The sequence below is a fragment of the Ahaetulla prasina genome, chromosome 4, assembly GCF_028640845.1.
Source record: "Ahaetulla prasina isolate Xishuangbanna chromosome 4, ASM2864084v1, whole genome shotgun sequence".
NCBI classification, from domain to species: domain Eukaryota; kingdom Metazoa; phylum Chordata; class Lepidosauria; order Squamata; family Colubridae; genus Ahaetulla; species Ahaetulla prasina.
Window position 1 is genome coordinate 29,438,548 of NC_080542.1, and position 21,624 is coordinate 29,460,171.

Consider the following 21,624-nt stretch of genomic DNA (forward strand, 5'->3'; position numbering starts at 1 on the left):
GGGGAGCGGGACGACCCGTTGCAGGGACGTGCTGAGGAGTTTAACGGTTATCTATACGATAAAATCGTTCAGCTTCGGGATGGTCTGGACCAAGATTGCGGTGATGCGGGTGAGATGCTCGAGGGCGGTCTTGGTGACATTGTTTGGGATGAGTTTGACCCTGTGGCTCCCGAGGACATGGACAGGTTGTTGGGTAGGTTGAATGCCACCACGTGTTTACTGGACCCGTGCCCCTCTTGGCTGGTGCTGGCCACTCGAGAGGTGACACGAGGCTGGCTCCAGGCGATTACGACCGCTTCTTTGGTGGAGGGTGTCTTCCCGCCTGCCTTGAAAGAGGCGGTGGTGAGGCCCCTCCTTAAGAAGCCGTCCCTGGACCCGGCTGTTTTAGGTAATTATCGTCCGGTCTCCAACCTTCGCGGCGAAGGTTGTAGAGAATATGGTGGCATATCAATTTCCCTTGCACCTGGATGAAACTGTCTATCTAGACCCGTTCCAGTCCGGTTTCGGCCCGGCTACAGCACGGAGCGGCTTTGGTCGCGTTGGTGGATGATCTCTCGAGGGCCAGGGATAGGGGATGCTCCTCTGCCTTGGTCCTATTAGACCTCTCAGCGGCTTTCGATACCATCGACCATGGTATCCTGCTGCGCGGTTGGAGGATTGGGAGTGGGAGGCACCGTTTATCGGTGGTTCTCCTCCTATCTCTCCGACCGGTCGCAGTCGGTGTTGACGGGGGGGCAGAGGTCGGCCCCGAGGCGCCTCACTTGTGGGGTGCCGCAGGGGTCGATCCTCTCGCCCCTCCTGTTCAACATCTACATGAAGCCGCTGGGTGAGATCATCAGTGGTTTCGGTGTGAAGTACCAGCTGTATGCGGATGACACCCAGCTGTACTTTTCTACACCGGACCACCCCAACGAAGCTTTCGAAGTGCTGTCCCGGTGCCTGGAGGCCGTACGGGTCTGGATGGGGAGAAATAGGCTCAAGCTCAATCCCTCCAAGACAGAGTGGCTGTGGATGCGGCATCCCGGTACAGTCAGCTAAATCCGGCTGACCATCGGTGGCGAGTCATTGGCCCCGATGGAAAGGGTCCGCAACTTAGGCGTCCTCCTGGATGAACGGCTGTCTCTAGAAGATCATTTGACGGCCGTCTCCAGGGGAGTGTTCTACCAGGTTCGCCTGGTACGCCAGTTGCGCCCCTTTCTGGACCGGGATGCCCTATGCACGGTCACTCACGCACTCGTGACGTCGCGCCTGGATTACTGCAATGCTCTCTACATGGGGCTCCCCTTGAAGGGCATCCGGAGGCTGCAGTTAGTCCAGAATGCGGCTGCGCGGGTGATAGATGGAGCCCCCCGTGGCTCCCATATAACACCCATCCTGCGCAGGCTGCACTGGCTACCTGTGGCTTTCCGGGTGCGCTTCAAGGTGTTGGTGACCACCTTTAAAGCGCTCCATGGCATTGGGCCGGGTTACTTACGGGACCGCCTACTGCTACCGAATATCTCTCACCGACCCGTGCGCTCTCACAGAGAGGGTCTCCTCAGGGTGCCGTCAGCGCGGCAATGTCGTCTGGCGACGCCCAGGGGAAGGGCCTTCTCTGTGGGGGCCCCCACCCTCTGGAATGAACTACCCCCCGGTCTTCGTCAGCTTTCGGACCTCCGGACCTTCCGCCGCGGGCTTAAAACACATTTATTTAATTGTGCAGGGCTGAGCTAAATTTTAAATTTTAAATTACTGGTTTTTAAATTGGCTTTTATTTTATATTTTTAATTTTAAATTAATAGGCGTTTAGAATAAGTTTTTTAACTGTTTTTATATTTCTTACATTGTATTTATGTGTTTTAAATGCCTGTACACCGCCCTGAGTCCTTCGGGAGATAGGGCGGTATATAAATTTGATAAATAAATAAATAAATAAATAAAATAAGGTGGTGACACTTACATGGGTTCACCAATAAATGAAAGATGGGGATCTTCCAAGAAGTTTTCTAGTTCTGTAGGCATGAACATAAAGAGAACTAATGGCACCAATGATGAGATCACCAGGTTGGAAATAGTTGTGAGAAATTGGAAGAGGATCACTTATAATGCAATTTTTCATATCACATTTCCAAACCATATAAAAGCAAGAGTAAAATAATCAAAGCCATTATGCTAAATGTATATCTATAGAACAGTTTGTATGAATTTTGAATCTTCAAAAATATATTAACATTGTTTGCTTTACCATGCTATTCTCACACAATTATTCTGAAACTTTGAATGCAAATCATTCAATCTACACATGATCACAGCCAGGAAATATTTATACTAGTTGTAAGGTTTCAGTCCTTATTGGATATAAATTTGCTAGAGAGGCTTTAACAACAGGCAAAATTAATAACAGTCTTTTTATTCATAATTAATTGATAATTATAATTGATAATTATAAGTTGGTAGGAATAATTGTCTTTATATTTAGTTTTCCTCAGAGGAAGGAGACAATACTTAAAAAGTACCCAGTTAATATTTTTTTTTCTAATTAAAGTTCCTTGGTAAATAGAAAAATTAATTTTATTAACCAACTAATTTGGGAATTTGACAAAATAAGATCATAAAGGTAATTTGAATCAGAAACCCATAGAGATTTAATTGGGGCTAAAAAGAAAAGCAAAAACAGAAAAAAAGGAGAAGACAGAGTTTAATTTTCATCCTAGTAATTGACATAATTTCTCATAATAGCAATCACAAGAAAAAAAACTATCAATTTAAGAGAAGGCTGTGTTTTTATTTGTTTACATGGGACAACAATTAATTTGAAATGTTTTGCTTCCAGAAAAACTTTTGGTGATTATTGTAGTCCTCCTCAGATGGAACACAAATATAATTTCAGAGTGACTCTATTAGATAGGAATCTTAAGAAATGTGAAAACAAATTTGATGACTATAGCTGATTTAAATGAATAAAGTTTCTGACATGCAACATGAGCTCAACAGAACTAGAAATGTTTTATTGTTGATTTTCATTGGTACTCAATGTCTGATACATCTCATTGTAGTGTCCAACAATGGACAGCCAGTCAACATTCCAGTGATGATCATTTCAAAAAGAGCCCCTGGAAGATCCTCCAGTTTCTGTCCTAGAGTACAAATGTCACCATTTTTCTCATTCACCAAGGAACTGAGAGAGTCACAGTCAAAGGCATGTACTATGCATCTTTGATAAAACAATCTGATTTGGATAAGAAATAGTCCCTTGACTAAACAAATTGCTGAAAACCAGTAACTTAATTGGAGTAAATTGTAAAGGACTGCCATTTTAGAAAGATATAGCAACAATGTGATTTATCAGGGTTTTTTAAAAAATAAATTTACAGACATTTCTAAAATTCTTTTTTCATGTTCTCCTTATGGAATGTAGATTAATGAGAAAAAAATGAATTTCAATAACTGTAGAATCAGGCTGCTCTACAAAATTGACAAAAGTGAAGGTGGTCTGAATACTTTCTGAATGCATTGTATATACTGTATTCTAAGATGGAATAATTCTGGTTTCAAGAATGTTCCATTCATTCTTCATGTCACAAAATTATTCCTAAAGCATACATATAAATTATGAAAATAACCATAATTTCAAAAGAGGGTCAATAAAACAGAAATATTAAAAGATGAGTTTTGGGTTATTTACTAATATTATTTTTTTCTCTTAATGAGTTGTTCTCTGTTGTTTAGGTCTGGCCTAACAATTATTATATAACATTTTGGGAAATATATACAGCCCAGCAATCCAATGCTAGAGGCCAAAATGGAGAAAACCTCCACAGCCACCATGTATTTGCCTTTGGTGCTCAGGTAGGATGGAACGAAGGAGAGCCACGTACTGCAAAAGATCAACATGCTGAATGTGAGACATTTGGCCTCATTGAAACTGCTGGGGAGATTCCTGGAAAAAAAAGCTACAGTGAAACTGGCCACTGCCAGTAAGCCCATATAGCCCAGTACACAGTAGAATATAATATCTGAGCCTTCGTTGCACTGCAGTATCATTTCCTCAATTTCTGAACGGGTGTCAATATCAGGGAAAGGGGGAAATGTGAACAACCACACTGTACAGATGGCTGCTTGAATCAGGGAACCAGAAAGAACAATGGAGGTGGCCAGTCCTCTTCCCAGCCATTTTCGCATCCCAGATCCTGGCTTGGTGGCCATGAAAGCCAGAACCACAGTGATGGTTTTTGCCAGCACAGAAGACACGGCCACTGAGAAGATGATGCCAAAACTAATTTGTCGGAGGAGACATACAATATTTCCAGGTGCAATGAGAAATTGCAGCGAGCAAAGGAAGCAGAGGAGGAGCGAAATGAGTAGAACATAGCTGAGATTTCGGTTATTGGCCTTGACGATGGGTGAATGGTGATACTTCAAAAATGTTCCCAGAACCCCAATTGTGCAGGAAGAAAAAAAAAGTGCCAGAATGACTAGACTTATTCCTATTGGTTCTTCATAGGACAAGAAAGATATTTTCTTGGGAAAACATGAATCTTTTTGCTTGCTTGGATATTTGTCTTCTGGACATTTAGAACAAATGTGCATGTCTAGAATGTAAGTATTATAGGATCATTTTTAGGTATTTATTTTATTGTTTTAAAAATAACAACAGGAACAGAAAAAAAAATATGATAGAAATACAAACTGTTAGTTGTAAAGAACCAGGATCATTCATTGGATTCAAAGCACAGAAGAGTTTATTATTGCAACCTTTACACAAGAATCTAGTCAACTAACAGTCAGGATAAATTAGTGCTAAATAAGGGTCAACAGAATTGGAAGAGAACAAGACTTGGGTCTCTTATGGCAATGCAATGACAACAAACTGATGCCATGTTTAACTCCATCTTCGTATCTACCAGCTCTTCTCCTACGCATACATTATCAATAAATATGCATGACAAATCCTTTTTAAAAAGTGACAATGATGCATCAAAACAAAGTAAAAAATGGTGATTGTATTATTATTCACTTTGGTATCCAAACTCCTATTGTTCAATTCACTTTCTCCTGTTGCATTTATGAATCTAAGAAAAAGTTAGAATGTGATTTTCTTTCTTTTAACAGACTTTTTTTTCATGGTTTTTATTATGTTCATTACATTTTATCTAAATATTTATTTCTTTTGTCATGTTTTATATGGGTAGAATTCACTGTGATTTTCTAGATAGTTTAATTGAAAATAAAATCACTCTTATTAAAATAAAAATTCAATATATTTTGCTATCAGCTCATTTCTTTTGATTTTGTGAATTTTCTAAGACCTCTTCAATCATACTTTGACTATGATAGAAATGAGCTCAATTAATACAATTTAATGAGTGTCTGTGATATTCCATCAGTGTGTTTGGAATATGTGATGTTGTTATAAGATTAGTTTGCTTTATTTATTCTGTTTTTATTTAGCATTACTTTGAGTCACAGAATATTTCTGTATAAGATAGTTGACATATAATTTTATAAATTAATATAATAGAATGAAATAAAGATGTTCTAGGATAAAATTAAATAAATGTGCATAGTCACAACAGATATTATAGTGGATAATTTGACACACAATTAAGGAAAAGAAAGGAAAGGAAAGGAAAGGAAAGGAAAGGAAAGGAAAGGAAAGGAAAGGAAAGGAAAGGAAAGGAAAGGAAAGGAAAGAAAGATTGAAAGCATTATTTTGATCAAATCCTGTAAATGCTTGACTTTTGTAAACCAGATCAAGATAATTTTTAATATATAGAAACATACATGCTAAATGGGTCAAGTAAATGTTTGTTACTTTGATATGTACAGTACTCTACTATATAAAAGGTAAAGGTTTCCCTCGCACATATGTGCTAGCCATTCCCGACTCTAGGAGGCAGTACTCATCTCTGTTTCAAACGAAAAGCTAGCACTGTCTGAAGATGTCTCTATGGTCATGTGGCTAGCATGACTCAATGCCAAAGGCACACGGAACGCTGTAACCTTCCCACCAAGAGGGTCCTTATTTTTCTACTTACATTTTTTATGTGCTTTCGAATTTCTAGGTTGGCAGAAGCTGGGACAAGTCATGGGATCTCATCCCATTATGCGGCACTAGGGCTTTGAACTGCCGAACTGCCAAACTTTCTGATTGACAAGCTCAGAGTCTTAGCCACTGAGCCACCACATTCCACACTCTACGATATAGGCTACAGTATATCCTGGTGTGATTTCACCACCTTTTTAGATAATGCTTCTTACCTTTCTGGCTTGAAATTTTTTCTTCAGGACATGGAAAACAATCATAGCAGCAAAATGGCTTCCCCTCCTGCTTTTTCTTGAAATAACCAGGAAGGCAACTCTCAGTGCAAACTGAAACAGGTAAGGTCTATCCAGTAAGTAAAGTAAGAAGGAAAATAATATTCCCTTTTATTCATATCCATTTCATGTATTCATAGTTACGTTTATATTTATATCTGTTTTCTAATATATGTTTGACAAAAATAAATAAATTAAATAAATAAATAAAAATAATGCTGGAGTACAATGAAAGCCTTTATAAGAAGGTGTCATACATAAGGAGATGATAGAGATAAAGGAAAGCATTATCGCAGCGTCCTTGGACCAACACTCTTTATACTATACATTAATGATCTCTGTGACCACATCTCAAGTAATTGTGTTCTCTTTGCTGATGATGTCAAGCTATTTAGCACCACAGACAATACTTCTATCATTCAAAACGACCTTGATCATCTATCCGCTTGGTCTAAACTTTGGCAGCTCCAAATTTCAACCAGCAAATGCTCAGTCTTACATATAGGAAAAAAGAACCCAAAAACTAAATACATACTAGATGGACATTACCTTACAGACGACCCCCATCCCGTTAAAGACCTTGGAGTTTTCATGTCAAATGATCTAAGTGCCAAAGCCCACTGCAACTACATAGCAAAAAAAGCTCTAAAAGTTGTAAACCTAATTTTGCGTAGCTTCTTTTCCAAAAACACCACACTACTAACCAGAGCATATAAAACATTTGCTAGACCAATTCTAGAATACAGCTCACCTGTTTGGAACCCTCACCACATCTCTGACATCAATACAATTGAACGTGTCCAGAAATACTTTACAAGAAGAGTTCTCCATTCCTCTGAAAACAATAAAATACCTTATCCCACCAGACTTGAAATCCTCAGCTTAGAAAACTTGGAACTCCGTCGCCTTCAACAAGACCTAAGTTTAACTCACAGAATCATCTATTGTAATGTCCTTCCTGTCAAAGACTACTTCAGCTTTAATTGCAATAATACTAGAGCAACTAATAGATTTAAACTTAATGTCAACCGCTTTAATCTAGATTGCAGAAAATATGACTTCTGTAACAGAATCATCAGTGCTTGGAATACTTTACCTGACTCTGTGGTCTCTTCCCATAATCCTAATAGTTTTATCCAAAAACTTTCTACTATTGACCTCACCCCATTCCTAAGAGGACCATAAGGGGCGTGCATAAGCGCACAAACGTGCCTACCGTTCCTGTCCTATTGTTTTTCTTTTCTTTTTCCTATAAATATGCTTATACCTTTATATACTATATAACCTTTCTGTATGATAGTTACATATATTGTTGTGACAAAATAAATAAAATAAAAGGAACTGCAAATGAATGAATATTCAGTTGCATGCTGAATATTCAGTTGCATGTTGTCTCATGAGCCCAAGTTCAGGAATGAAACATCACAATCAATTACTTTTGAAACAATGTCTGCAAAACAATTTATTACATTTATTACAGTTTCTTCTTATGCTGCCCTGGGATCTCAACTAATGCAATCCCTGAAACTGGATGGGCACATCTACCCCCAGGCTCATTTTCTCCTGCCAGATTAAAGTTTTTATTGTTACAGAGTTGAGATATAAAGGCTGGGATACCGGGCAGGGATGATTATTAGAAGAAGATCGGGCTTTAATGAACAGTGGTCAGAAATTAAACTTCTGATCACTGGTTCATACTTCAATGCAACTTATGTAGGTGTTAAATAGGGGAAAGACAGAACCAAACTCGTGGCAAATTTATAGGGGTTTGTCTCACTTCCCCATTCATACAGACTAGATCTACCAATGTAGGAAGTAATATCCCCAATCCATAATTCCTGCAGGAATTCCAAAAGGAAACCATGGTTCCATGTATCTAAATTAATTATGAAATAATCTCAGTTTAATTATTTGAGAAAAGTGGTTTATTAAGATTTTTCATTCATTTCACTAGAAATCCTTTATTTAGCATGACTTATTTAAAATTCTTATTTATATTTTTCCTCCTACATTTAATAAAATCAATTTTACATATTAATTATTATCAGAATAGAAAACTAAAGTATCCACCAGTGATTTAATATTACAAAGTAAAAGTAAAGATAAAGATAAAGGTTAAGGATTCTTCTGTCCAGTCATGTCTTACTCTAGGGTGTGGTGCTCATCTTTGTTTCTTAGCCAAGTGACCCAGCATTATCAAAAGACATTTATAGGGTCATGTGGCCAGTATGACTATACGTCAAGGTACACAGAACGCTGTTTCCCATTGAAGTGGTACCTATTTATCTACTTGTATTTGCATGCTTTTGAATTGAGCCAATCTGTCAATATTATGAGGGTATTCATCAAGTATGCTTGACATTGAATCTGGACCACTCATTTAGTAGTATATGAATTCCTTTTAGCTCATTTTGTTCTTTAATTTTTTTTCCAAATAAATCATCAATACTTTTTTCTTTAAAACATTTTAATGCTTTGTTCCTAAAACACCCCTCTCTTAATGGTATTTCAAATACCCTGTGTTATAAATAAAAGCTCAAAATCTTATTTGCTAAAATAATTTCTATAACATTATTTCTATGTTAAATGAGATACAGTTATTTTTTTTTTGGCTATAATCCCAATCATGCAAACAAAAAAATTCAGAACCTACTTGGTTGAAAGAGCTGTGCCAGGTGATGGCTTCATCATGAATAGTAATTGTTTTCTCTTGAACCCAGGGATCCATCTTCCCCACTTTCACTCTATTGAAGGATTGATTTGGGAATGTGACCCAGTTTGTAATATCAAATCCAACTATCAATTCTCTCCTTTCATCAAATTGAATTCTATCCCCAGCACTATTATTAAAAGAGATCTCTTTCAGAAACTGGTGGAGCTGAATATCAATGAATACACAAACAGTAAGAAAATATAATCAATAATTAATATGCTATTTTTGCTATCAGTTACATAATTGATTTGCAGCTGCTACAACTTTTGCAGATGTTTTATTTATCCTCAGCATTTAATGCATTTCTTCAATCCTATTATATAATTTCAATATGCACTGACAAACCAATTTTCCTACAGAAGCATCACTATCTTTATGTCCCAATTTAATTTAAAAGGATAACAAATTCAACCTGGCCCAAAATTTTATCATGCTAAAAATGATGTCTAAAAACAATATAAACAATACAAACTATAAAAGTGTAAAGCCAACAGAGTTGAGCAGCTAAAATAAAAAATGATTTTCTGTCATATGGCAAAACCATATTTCTTATCTAGCAAATATTACTATCAGTAGTCAATATTATTTAAAAACTGAACAAAATGCAATCAGACTGAAACCAGAGTATGTAGGATTATCCTTTGTTTTTTAAACTGTATGAGTGTCTTAAGAGTAAATTTTGTCCTTATTTTTGCCAAGGTCCTATGACAACTGGAACTTTAAAGAATAGAATAGAATAGAATTTTTTTTTTTTTATTGGCCAAGTGTGATTGGACACACAAGGAATTTGTCTTGGAAAACTAGCATCAAAGAACCCATGGAAGAGGAAGGAGCCAAGATGAAGGGGTGGGTGATTTAAGATTTAAGATCGCCAGTTTGAGCCCAAATGAGAGGTCAAATGGATCATCAATCTCAAGTCCCTTTACAAGAAATCCAGTCTACCTTGAATTCCATTGGTCTTATCTATCACATATTTGCTTTGACCATTGGTAGTTCCGATTCTTGTAGAGAGCTGCAGCATACATTAAACCTATATTCTTTTGAATTTTCCAGATTCCTGATTTCCTACACTTGTCATTTAGATTGTAAAATGCAAACAGAACAGGAATCTGAAAAGTGATGTAACAAAGGCCATAAAACATGTCTTTGACTGGTGAAATGGCGTGAACAGTTACAAGTCCTGTATAAATGGTGAATAAATAGAGTAGATGGTTGAATTTAGTAAAAAAACATACAAAAATGAAAATTTGATAAAAAAAACCAACCTAAAATGATATTAGGAAAGCAGAGGATAAAATGGAGTCTTAATATTTATTGAAAGAAATGAAGTGTCTGTTTGTAAGAGCATCCTTGTTACCTAATTTTATTTTATACTATTTTTAATTTTATTTAATTTTATGAGAATAGCTCATAAAATCATTTGCTACAATGTCCTACCTGTGATTGACTACTTCAGCTTCAACCACAACAATACACAAGCACACAATTGATACAAACTTAAGGTAAACTGCAACAAACTCGACTGCACAATATACAACTTCAGCCAGAGCGGTCAGTGTCTGAAATGTTCTACCACACTCTGTGGTTTCATCCCAAAACCCCAAAAATTTTAACCTTAGACTGGCCACTGTTGATCTCACCCCATTCCTAAGAGGTCTGTAAGGGGAATAAATAAGAGCACCAGTGTGTCTACTGTCCCTGTCCTAATGTTCTCTTTAATTGTTTTCATTTTATGTATTCAATTCATGCTTATACTTATATATATTATCTAATACATACTTGACAAATAAATAAAATAAATGAATGAAATGGGGAGTTGAATGTGTTTGTGAAACACGTGAAAGAGTCAAGAATGAAGGATCTAAATGAACATGAATTAAATACCAGGAAGGATATGAAAATAGAGATAAATTGAACCATTGAGAACAAATGAGAATTGAATCACAGAAAAAGTTTATTAAGGAATGAACAGAATGAGAGAAAAGAGAAGATCAGAAATTCATGAACAGAGGAATTCAAGGGTGGAAGCTAGGATGATTTTAAGGACAGAAAGTTATAGAAAAATATAGTGGATGTAAATTAAATTTACTTCTATTCTCCATTTGTATTATATCTCTGTCCCTTCATTATTTTTTTTACTATGATTTGTATGAAAAAAAATAGTAGATTGTATGCGCATGGTAGTTATATGTAGAGAGAGAAAAAGAAAAATGTATAGTACCTGCCATGGCTGTTGTTCCTGAATACTCAGTTTCCCACCATTAGGCATTCGATTGTGTTTTTGTTCAATCTGCAGGGCATGTAAAGCATAAGCTACAGCATACACTGCATTGTATATATTGAAACTGTGTCCTGTCATGCTCATTTCATAAAAAGCACCTGGAAGATTCTCCAATTTCTCCCTCAGAGTACAAATGTCACCATCTTTGTCATTCTCCAAGGGACTGGGAAAGGAACAGTCAAATGCATGTACCCACACATCTTTGATAAAGCCATCTTCTTTTGATGAGAAATGGTCCCTTGTCTGAACAAAATGCTGAAATCCAGGAATTTCTTTGGAGTGAACCGAAAAGGACAAGGAACCATGAATATCTTGAATATCCCAGCTCCTTTGGTAAAACACTGACACAAGATCCATTTGGGAGGGCATGATCCAGACTTTACCTTTTGGCTCCATAGACAAATCTTCCATTTTAGGAAGATGTAATAACAACCTTAGAAGCAAAAGTGTTTTTTCATAGACTATTACTGCATTGGCTTTGCTGTTCATAGAAACATAAAATGTTTCTACCAGCCATGCCAGTTCCTTGAATAATGTACTGATATAAAATGGTCTCATTCTTTTAAAAAAGGCAATGCAAATGCCGTGAAGAGGGAAAGTTGAAAAAGCCATCCTAACAAATCTTCCATCATCATCTTCTCTCACAAGGATCCCAACCCAGGTCCACTTGAAATGAGCAAACAGCTGAAGAAGTCCTTGGTATATCATGTTTTCATCTGGAACCATCTGGTAGAAGGTATATGACTCACTTTGATCCAGCATCTCTGGGTGTGACCCATATATAAACTACAGGAATGAGAAAATCATTAGGAACTTAGAGAAGGGGAAGAAATGAAAAAAAAATGTTTAATAAAATAGCAGCCATACCAAAGCTGCTTTAATTTGGGAAGTAATCCTCAAGTATCTAGCACATTTCTGATTCTGTCAGAATTTATTTTAGCAGCCTTATAAGAACAAAAATATTGTTTTCTATTCTTCATATTATATATGTGTAATTGTTGATACTATGTTTTAGAGACATTTCAACTTGGTGTACTGGGGTTCTCCAAATAATGTTTTCCACGATTTTTTTTTTAATACAGCTCTTTAGAGATTGATAAATTAAAGTTTAATTTGCTTTCAGCGTAACGATTTCTTATCAGCCTATTAATTTTTATTAATAATTCATTATCTGTATTCTCTCAAGTTTTAATACATTGACTTTCTTTATGCAGTTAATAATGCAAACTAAGCACGTCAAACACACACAACGTTTCCAAATTACACAGATGTAAAAAGTTCATTAAAATCATGATGACTTCATAAGATCTCACAGCTCACCACATAACTTACCTGTGGAAGTTTGTAGATCCTCAAAATATCTGCCATATCAATGGAGATTTCATAATAAAGAGCCCCAATGGCTGAGATCAGGTTGCCCTTAATTCCACACTTATAATTGGGGATCATTCCCTTCAGAGATGAAAAAAGTTCCATTGTAGCATGATAAATCCATTTTCTACCATAATTGTCAAAAATACTGATGCCCAAAGTTATGTTGGGCAAGATCTGAGGGTTTTCATTTATCTCTTTGACAGCAAATATCAAAGCCAAAATATGCTGATAAAACTTAGTTTGGACTCTGGAATAAAAATTATAGGTTATAAAAGTAACTAATTATACTTAACAAAAATGTTGCAAGACATATGCTTCATCCAAATGTTTTGTTTTTGAAATTAATAAAACATGTGTCATGTATTATGTGTAAGGTAAGGCATATGCTATAGCATATTCTTTCTGAATAGAAAATTTTCTGAATTGAAAATTTCTCATATCAAATGACCTTAATGCCAAAGCTCACTGCAACTACATAGCAAAAAAGGCCCTAACAGTTGTAAACCTAATTTTATGCAGCTTCTTTTCTAAAAACTCTACATTACTAACTAGAGCATACAAAACATTTGCCAGACCTATTCTTGAATACAGCTCATCCGTCTGGAACCCATACCACATCTCTGACATAAATACAATAGAACGAGTCCAGAAATATTTTACTAGAAGAGTTCTTCACTCCTCCGGAAAAAAATACCTTATACCAACAGACTTGAAATCCTGGAAAATTTACAACTCTGTCGACTTCAACATGACCTGTGTTTAACACACAAAATCATCTATTGCAATATCCTTCCTATAAAAGATTACTTCAGCTTCAATCGCAATATTACAAGAGCAAAAAATAGATTCAAGCTAAATGTCAACCGCTTCAAACTTGATTGCAGAAAATATGACTTCTGTAACAGAGCTGTTAATGCTTGGAACTCATTACCTGACTCTATAGTCTCTACTCAAAATCCCAAAATCTTCAACCAAAAACTGTCTACTATTGATCTTACCCCATTCCTAAGAGGACTATAAGGGGCGTGCATAAGAGCACAATAGTGCCTAGCGTTCCTGTCCTATTGTTCCCTTCATTATATCAAATTAATATAGTTGATGCATATTTTTTTATTTATATATATATATATATTCTTCAAGATATGTTGTTTTATCTATGACAATTGTTTGTGTATACTGTTGTGACAAAAAGAAATAAAAAAAAATACAGCTTCTGACAATAATTTCTTCTCACAATCTGACCTAGTTGTAAGAATTACGCATTTCTAACTTCATTGATAAAAAAGAATAGACATACAATCATACAATGATAAAAATGCCCTAAATATCTTAGTATATTCTAGAAATATTCCTGTAGAAACATGGATTCTTTGAAAATCCTTTTATTTTATTTTTTCCCTGCTAAAAATATTGGTTCACTGAACAACAGGATTTCTGTGACGTATTGTCATGATCCTCTAATATTCAGTTAGTAAATTCAAGTAATTCTTTCTAATGCCTTTAAGGATCTCATTGAAATTAAACAGGATAAAACATTTGAAGTAGACAAATAATATTCTTTTGTCATTGTAACTAGTTTTGGTCTGCATAGGATTTTCACAAATACAGATATAATCTGGAATCTCTTCCACCACATGGTGAGGAGGGACACTTACATGACTTCACCATTAAATGAAAGATGGGGATCTTCCAAGAAGCTTTCTAGTTCTGTAGGCATGAACATAAGGGAAGTAATGCCACCGATGATGAAATCACCAGGTTGGAAATGGTTGTGAGAAATAGGGACAGGATCACCAATAATGCATTTTCCCATGTCACATATCCAAACCATATGAGATAAAAGCAAGAAGAAGATGGTCATGGTCATTATGCCAACTGTATATCTACAGCAGAATTTGTCTACTAATGATTAAAAATCTCCAAAAATATACTATTATTTTTGGAGCCTGACTACCCCACCATCACACTATTCACAAATATTCTGAAACCTTGAATAGAATTTTTTTTTATTGGCCAAGTGAGATTGGACACACAAGGAGTTTGTCTTGGTGCATATGCTCTCAGTGTACATAAAAGAAAAGATAGCTTTATCAAGGTACAACACTTACAACACTTAATGATAGTCATAGGGTACAAATTTAACACTTAATGATACAAATGTTTATCTACAGCAGAATTTGTCTACTAATGATTAAAAATCTCCAAAAATATACTATTATTTTTATAGCCTGACTACCCCAACATCACACTATTCACAAATATTCTGAAACCTTTAAATCATCTTATCTGGAATAAACCTGATAGGATTTCATCTATTTTTACTCTCAGGTTAAAATGAGGAGGTAATATCAGCTAATACTGATATTTTTCAAAGCGTCTCAGTCCTTGCTGGTTATAAATTTGTCAAAGTAATGTTACAACAGCAAAATTAATAACAGTAGTTTTGATAATTACAGATGCTCAGAAGAACTGTCATTACATTTCCATTTCTCTTTGATCCTTGAAACTTTTTCTCACCTGTAAGTCACATATCAGGTGAATAGAACAACAAAGGACATCAGTTTTAAATGAGCCAATGAGATAGAAATCAATTGTTGTTGTTAGTTGTGAAATCGTGTCCAACCCATTGCGACCCCATGGACAATGTTCCTCCAGGCCTTCCTATCCTCTACCATCCTCTGGAGTCCATTTAAGCTCACGCCTACTGCTTCAGTGACTCCATCCAGACACCTCATTCTCTGTCGTCCCTGTTGTGTCTTGTCCGCTCTCACCGCAGCCGGGGTCTGCTTATCTGCTCCCGAACACGGAGGAATGTATGCCTCCCGGCCCCAGTTCTGGCTCCATGCCCAGACAAGCTGCAGAGGAGGGGGCACCTCCCGGTCCCAACCCTGGCTCCATGCCCAGGCAAACGGAGCAGCTAGACCCCTCCCCCTCCTCCACAGCATGTGAGCCTGAGGAAAGTTTACTTCCAACAACAGCTGATTGGAGTGACCCTCGCATCAGAAGATTGGATAGGCGGAGGCAACAGAAGGAAGGGAGGGGCAGGCCTTAATGAGTGCTGAGTCATGGAGCCACACCCCATGGCCTATATAAAGGATCTGCTTTCTGGCAGTCTCTGAGTCAGGCAAAGTCGAACTTATCTTTCTGAAGTCACTTACTGGTCTCCTGCCTGCTCTGAGGACTTTGCTAGGACTTTGGGCAGAGCTGCAGAGGCAAGCCTGATTCGGATTTCCCTGACCCGGCCGTCAGCGGAGGAGTGGGACACGACAGTCCCCTTTTTCTATTTGCTCTCAATCTTTCCCAGCATTAGGCTGTTCTCCAGTGAGTCCTTCCTTCTCATTAGGTGGCCAAAATATTTCAGTTTCATCTTCAGGATCTGGGCTTCTAAAGAGTAGTCAGGGTTGATCTCCTCTAGGACTGACTTGTCTGTTTGCCTTGCAATCCAAGGGACTTGCAGCAGGGATGGGTTCTAATTTTTTTTACTATTGGTTCTGCAGGCGTGGTTTATTTTGTGGGTGTGGCTTGATGGACATGTGACACTGGGTGTGGCTTGGTGGTCATGTGACTAGGTGAGAGTGGTTTGGGGTTCATGTGACTGGGTGGGCATTTATTTATTTATTTATTTTATTTAATTTTTATACCGCCCTTCTCCCGAAGGACTCAGGGCGGTGTACAGGCAAAAATAAAACAACACAATATACAGATTAAAATACCATTTAAAAACTTATTAAATTAGCCTGAGATTAAAAATTTCCATACTAAAAACCCCATTTAAAATTAATAAAATTTCCCCTTAAAACTAATTTAAGCCAGCCCAGCAGATAAAAGATGTGTTTTAGTTCATGACGAAATGTCCGAAGGTCAGGTATTTGACGAAACCCGGGAAGCTCATTCCAGAGTGTGGGTGCCCCCACAGAGAAGGCCCTTCCTGGGGCCGCCAGCCGGCATTGTTTGGCGGACGGCACCCTGAGAAGTCCCTCTCTATGGGAGCGTACGGGTTGGTGGGAGGCATGTGGTAGCAGCAGGCGGTCCCGTAAGTACCCAGGTCCTAAGCCATGGAGCGCTTTAAAGGTCATAACCAACACCTTAAAGTGCACTCGGAAAGCCACAGGCAGCCAGTGCAGCCTGCGCAGGATCGGTGTTACATGGGAGCTACGTGTAGCTCCCTCTATAACCCGCGCAGCTGCATTCTGGACTAACTGAAGCCTCCGAGCGCACTTCAAGGGGAGCCCCATGTAGAGAGCATTACAGTAATCCAAGCGAGAGGTAACGAGCGCATGAGTGACCGTGCATAAGGCATCCCGATCAAGGAAGGGGCGCAACTGCCGGACCAGGCGGACCTGGTAGAAGGCCCCCCTGGAGACGGCCGTCAAATGATCTTCAAACGATAGCCGTTCGTCCAGGAGGACACCTAAGTTGCGCACCCTATCCTTTGGGGCCAATAACTCGCCTCCAACAGCCAGCCGCGGCTGCAGCTAACTGAATCGGGGTGCCGGCATCCACGGCCACTCCGTCTTGGAGGGATTAAGCTTGAGCCTGTTTCTCCCCATCCAGACCCGTATGGCTTCCAAGCACCGGGACAGCACTTCAACAACTTCATTGGGGTGGTCCGGGGTGGAAAAGTACAGCTGGGTGTCATCAGCGTACTGCTGGTATCTCACCCCGAAACCACTGATGATCTCACCCAACGGCTTCATGTAGATGTTGAACAGAAGGGACGAGAGGATCGACCCCTGAGGGACCCCACAAGTGAGGCCCCTCGCGGTCGACCTCTGCCCCCCTGTCAACACCATCTGCGACCGGTCGGAGAGATAGGAGGAGAACCACCGATATACGGTGCCTCCCACTCCCAATCCCCCCAACCGGCGCAGCAAGATACCATGGTCGATGGTATCGAACGCCGCTGAGAGGTCTAATAGGACCAGGGCAGAGGAATAACCCCTGTCCCGAGCCCTCCAGAGATCATCCACCAATGCGACCAAAGCTGTCTCCGTGCTGTATCCGGGTCGGAAGCCGGACTGGAACGGGTCTAGATAGACGTCTTCATCCAGGTATTGGGGTAGCTGTCGCGCCACGGCACTCTCTACAACCTTCGCAACAAAGCGAAGGTTGGAGACTGGACGATAATTACCCAAAACAGCAGGGTCCAGGGAGGGCTTCTTAAGGAGGGGTCTCACCACCGCCTCTTTCAAGGCGGCAGGGAAAACCCCTTCCAACAAAGAAGCGTTGATAATCCTCTGGAGCCAGCCTCGTGTCACCTCCTGAGTGGCCAGTACCAGCCAGGAAGGGCACGGGTCCAGTAAACATGTCGTGCCGTGAAGCCTCCCCAACAACCTGTCCACGCCCTCGGAGCCACAGGGTCAAACTCATCCCAAATGGACTCAACAAGACGTGCCTCCTCTCCCTCGCTTGGATCATCCCAAATTCGATCCAGACCGTCCCTCAGCTGAGCGATTTTATCGTATAGATAACCGCTAAACTCCTCGGCTCGTCCCTGCAAAGGGTCATCCCGCACCTCCTGATGTAGGAGAGCGGGTGACCCGAAACAGGGCGGCCGGGCGGTTATCTGCCGACGCAATGAGGGTGGAGGCGTAGGAACGCCTCGCTTCCCTCATTGCCACTAGGTAGGTCCTAGAATAGGACCTAACTAGTGTCCGATCAGTTTCGGAGCGACTGGACCTCCAGGTGCTCTCCAGGCGTCTTCTCCGGCGTTTCATCTCCCTCAGCCCCTCGGAGAACCAAGGGGCCGGTCGAGATCTACGCCGGGTCAGAGGCCGCAAAGGCACGACACGGTCCAAGGCCCCGGCCGCGGCCTGTTCCCAGGCCACGACCAGTTCCTCAGTCGTGCCGTGGGCCAGTTCCTCAGAGAATGGCCCAAGCTCCGTCAGGAACCTCTCGGGGTCCATCAGGCGCCTGGGACGGAACCACCGTATAGGCATGGCAAAGTGGTCACAATCTTAGTTCCCCCTATGAGATTTCCCCCATCCGAACCTTTTGCAATCCCCCATAGAGTCAAAGGAAACTAGATTCCATACAGCTCTCAACCCTTAAAGCAAACCAAATACAAGTAGTCCTCGCTTATTGGCTGGTTGCTTAGCAAGTGTTCTAATTTACAACTGATCTCTCCAGAGCTATTTGACCTGTTTTTGGAGTTTTGACAGCCATGCACACGCACACACGTGCGCGCGCACACACACACACACACACACACACACACACACACACACACTTATGATCAGTTACAACATCCCACACAGTCATGTGACTGAGATTTTCTGTTTTTTGCCAGTTTCCAACAATTCCTTCTGGTTAAAAATGCCCATTGGGGAAAATTGACTTGTTTAACAACCACAGTGTTCGCTTAATGACCACAAGGTTCAAGGTTGCAGCCAGGGGACTGCAACTTTAAACACTCAAAGAGCCATTTTTCTATTTTCTTTTAAACAGGTATCTCTCTCGCTGTCTCGCTCTTTCCTCCCTTTCTGTTTGTGTCTCTTCTCTCTCTCTCTCTATTTCCCTCCGTCCCTCTCTCTCTCTGTGGTGGTGGGAGAGAAAGGAACCACTGAACTGGCGCTGGGTTGTGGGAATCTGATGTCCAGAAGTCAATGAGCCAAATACTGAAAACCGCATGGGGGCAAAAATAACACATCTCTTGCCACTTGAGCATATTCCAAAAAGCAAAAGAACCTGGTTTTGCTTAATGTTTTGCACAAAATTTTAGTATGAACCACCAAAACTAAATCATTCTGTTAACAAATGGAGAACTTCTATTTTTATGCAATATTCAAGATATTAGAGCAGACAAGGCAAGAAATTCTAGGCATGCTGCTGGCTTGGGGAAAGTCAGGGAAAGAGCTCTTTTGACACGATCCCTGAGCTCTTCCTTTAGAAGGCAGGCTGCTGGTTTGGGGAAAGTCAGGGAAAGAGCTCTTTTGTCAAGATCCCTGAGCTCTTCCCTCACAAGGCAGGCTGTTGGCTTGGTGAAAGGCAGGCGACCAGGGAACTGGTTTGGGGGTGTGGCCAGCTGGGCATCATTACCGGTTCTGCAAACCTGGCCAGATTTTTGCTAACGATTCTCGCGAACCGGTCCAAACTGGTAGCAACCCACCATGACTTGTAGGAGTCTTCTCCAGCACCAGAGTTCAAAAGCCTCAGTTCTTTCGCGCTCAGCCTTTCTTATAGTCCAACTTTCAAAGCCATACATTGCAACTGGGAAAACCATAGCCTTGACTATACGCACTTTTGTTGGCAGGGTGATGCCTCTGCTTTTTAGTACGCTGTCTATATTTGCCATAGCTTTCCTCCCCATGAGAAAGCATCTTTTAATTTCTTGGCTGCAGTCCCCATCTGCAGTGATCTTGGAGCCCAGGAAAATAAAATCTGTCACTACCACCATTTCCTCCCCATTTATCTGCCAGGAATTGAGATCTTAGTTTTCTTAATGTTGACTTTCAAGCCAACTTTTGCACTCTCCTCCTTCACCCACATCAAGAGGCTCTTTAGTTCCTCTTTGCTTTCTGCCATTAGAGTGGTATCATCTGCATATCTGAGGTTGTTGATATTTCTCCCAGCAATCTCAATTCCAACTTTTGATTCATCTAGCCCCGTCTTTCTCAGGATGTGCTCTTCATATAAATTAAATAGGCAGGGGGATAGTATACAGCCTTGCTGGACTCCTTTCCCAATTTTTTGAACCAACCAGTGGTTCTGTGTCTAGTTCTCACTGTTGCTTCTTGACCCACATACAGGTTTCTCAAGAGACAAATATGGTCTGGTACTCCCAACTCTTTAAGAACTTGCCACAATATGTTGTAATCCACACAATCAAAGGGTTTAGCAAAGTCAATGAAGTAGAAGTAGATGTTTTCCTGGAACTCCCTAGCTTTCTCCATGATCCAGGGTATGTTGGCAATTTGATCTCTAGTTCCTCTGCTTCTTCAAAATCCTGCCTGTACTTGTGGTAGTTCTCAATCCACATACTGCTGGAACCTAGCTTGTAGGATTTTAAGCATAACCTTACTAGCATGTGAAATGAGCGCAATGGTGTGATAGTTGGAACGTTCTTTGGCATTGCCTTTCTTTGGAATTGGAATGTAAACTGATCTCTTCCAATCCTGTGGCCACTGTTGAGTTTTTCAAATTTGCTGGCAAATTGAATGTAGCAGTTTTACTGCATCATCTTTTAAGATTTTGAATAGCTCAGCTGGAATATTGTCTCCTCCACTAGCTTTGTTGTTGCTCAGATTTCCTAAGGCCCATTTAATTTCACATTCTAGGATGTATGGGTCAAGGTCAGTGACCACCTCATCATGGTTATCAGGGATGTTAAGCTCATTCTTGTATAGTTCTTCTGTGTAATTTTTCCACCTCTTCTTAATCTCTTCTGCCTCTGTTAGGTCACTGCCACTTTGGTCCTTTATCATGCCCATCTTTGCATGAAACGTTCCCTTCATATCTCGAATTTTCTTGAAGAGATCTCTGGTCCTCCCTATTCTATTGTTTTCTTCTATTTCTTTGCACTGTTCATTTAAGAATGTATTCTTATCTTGTCTAGCTATTCTCTGGAATTCTGCATTCAAGTGGGTATATCTTTCTCTTTCTCTCTTGCCTTTCACTTCCCTTCTTTCCTCAGCTATTTGCAAAGCTTCCTGAGACAGCCATTTTGCTTTCTTGCCTTTCTTTTTTTGGGAGATGGTTTTAGTTGCTACCTCTTGTACAATGTTGTGATAAATAAAATAAAGAAAAGAAAAAGTAATATGATTGCTTTGTTTTAAACAATATCTCAATGAATCCATGCAGAGAAGTGCCAAATATTTTATTTTAAATCTTAAATTGAAGGAGGGAATTTTTAACAGCAGGGAAATTGAAAAGGGAATTCCATTATTGTTGTTTTAGTCTTTTCTTTAATAGTTTCCTTATCTCAGGCCTCAGAGTAACGATGTAGACATTTTGTAAAAAT

General features: G+C 39.7%; 1 protein-coding gene across 1 annotated transcript; it reads right to left on the reverse strand.

Annotated features, from left to right (window-relative positions):
- Nucleotides 1-3,669: 3,669 nt before the first annotated feature.
- LOC131198120 (vomeronasal type-2 receptor 26-like) lies at nucleotides 3,670-14,532 on the reverse strand. Its single transcript, XM_058182629.1, has 6 exons — nucleotides 14,321-14,532; nucleotides 12,624-12,912; nucleotides 11,232-12,077; nucleotides 8,951-9,175; nucleotides 6,241-6,367; nucleotides 3,670-4,571 (listed from the first exon to the last, which is right to left on the reverse strand). The coding sequence occupies exons 1-6, from the start codon at nucleotides 14,530-14,532 to the stop codon at nucleotides 3,670-3,672; spliced, it is 2,601 nt and encodes an 866-aa protein (XP_058038612.1).
- Between the last annotated feature and the right edge of the window lie 7,092 nt (nucleotides 14,533-21,624).

Excerpts from the sequence above, each read along its gene's own strand:
- LOC131198120 (XM_058182629.1), bottom strand. The coding sequence starts at position 14,532 with ATGACCATGACCATCTTCTTCTTGCTTTTATCTCATATGGTTTGGATA. Across the intron at positions 12,078-12,623 it reads GGATCTACAAACTTCCACAG|TTTATATATGGGTCACACCC; the intron begins GTAAGTTATGTG and ends TCATTCCTGTAG. Across the intron at positions 4,572-6,240 it reads AAAAATTTCAAGCCAGAAAG|ACATGCACATTTGTTCTAAA; the intron begins GTAAGAAGCATT and ends CTTACATTCTAG.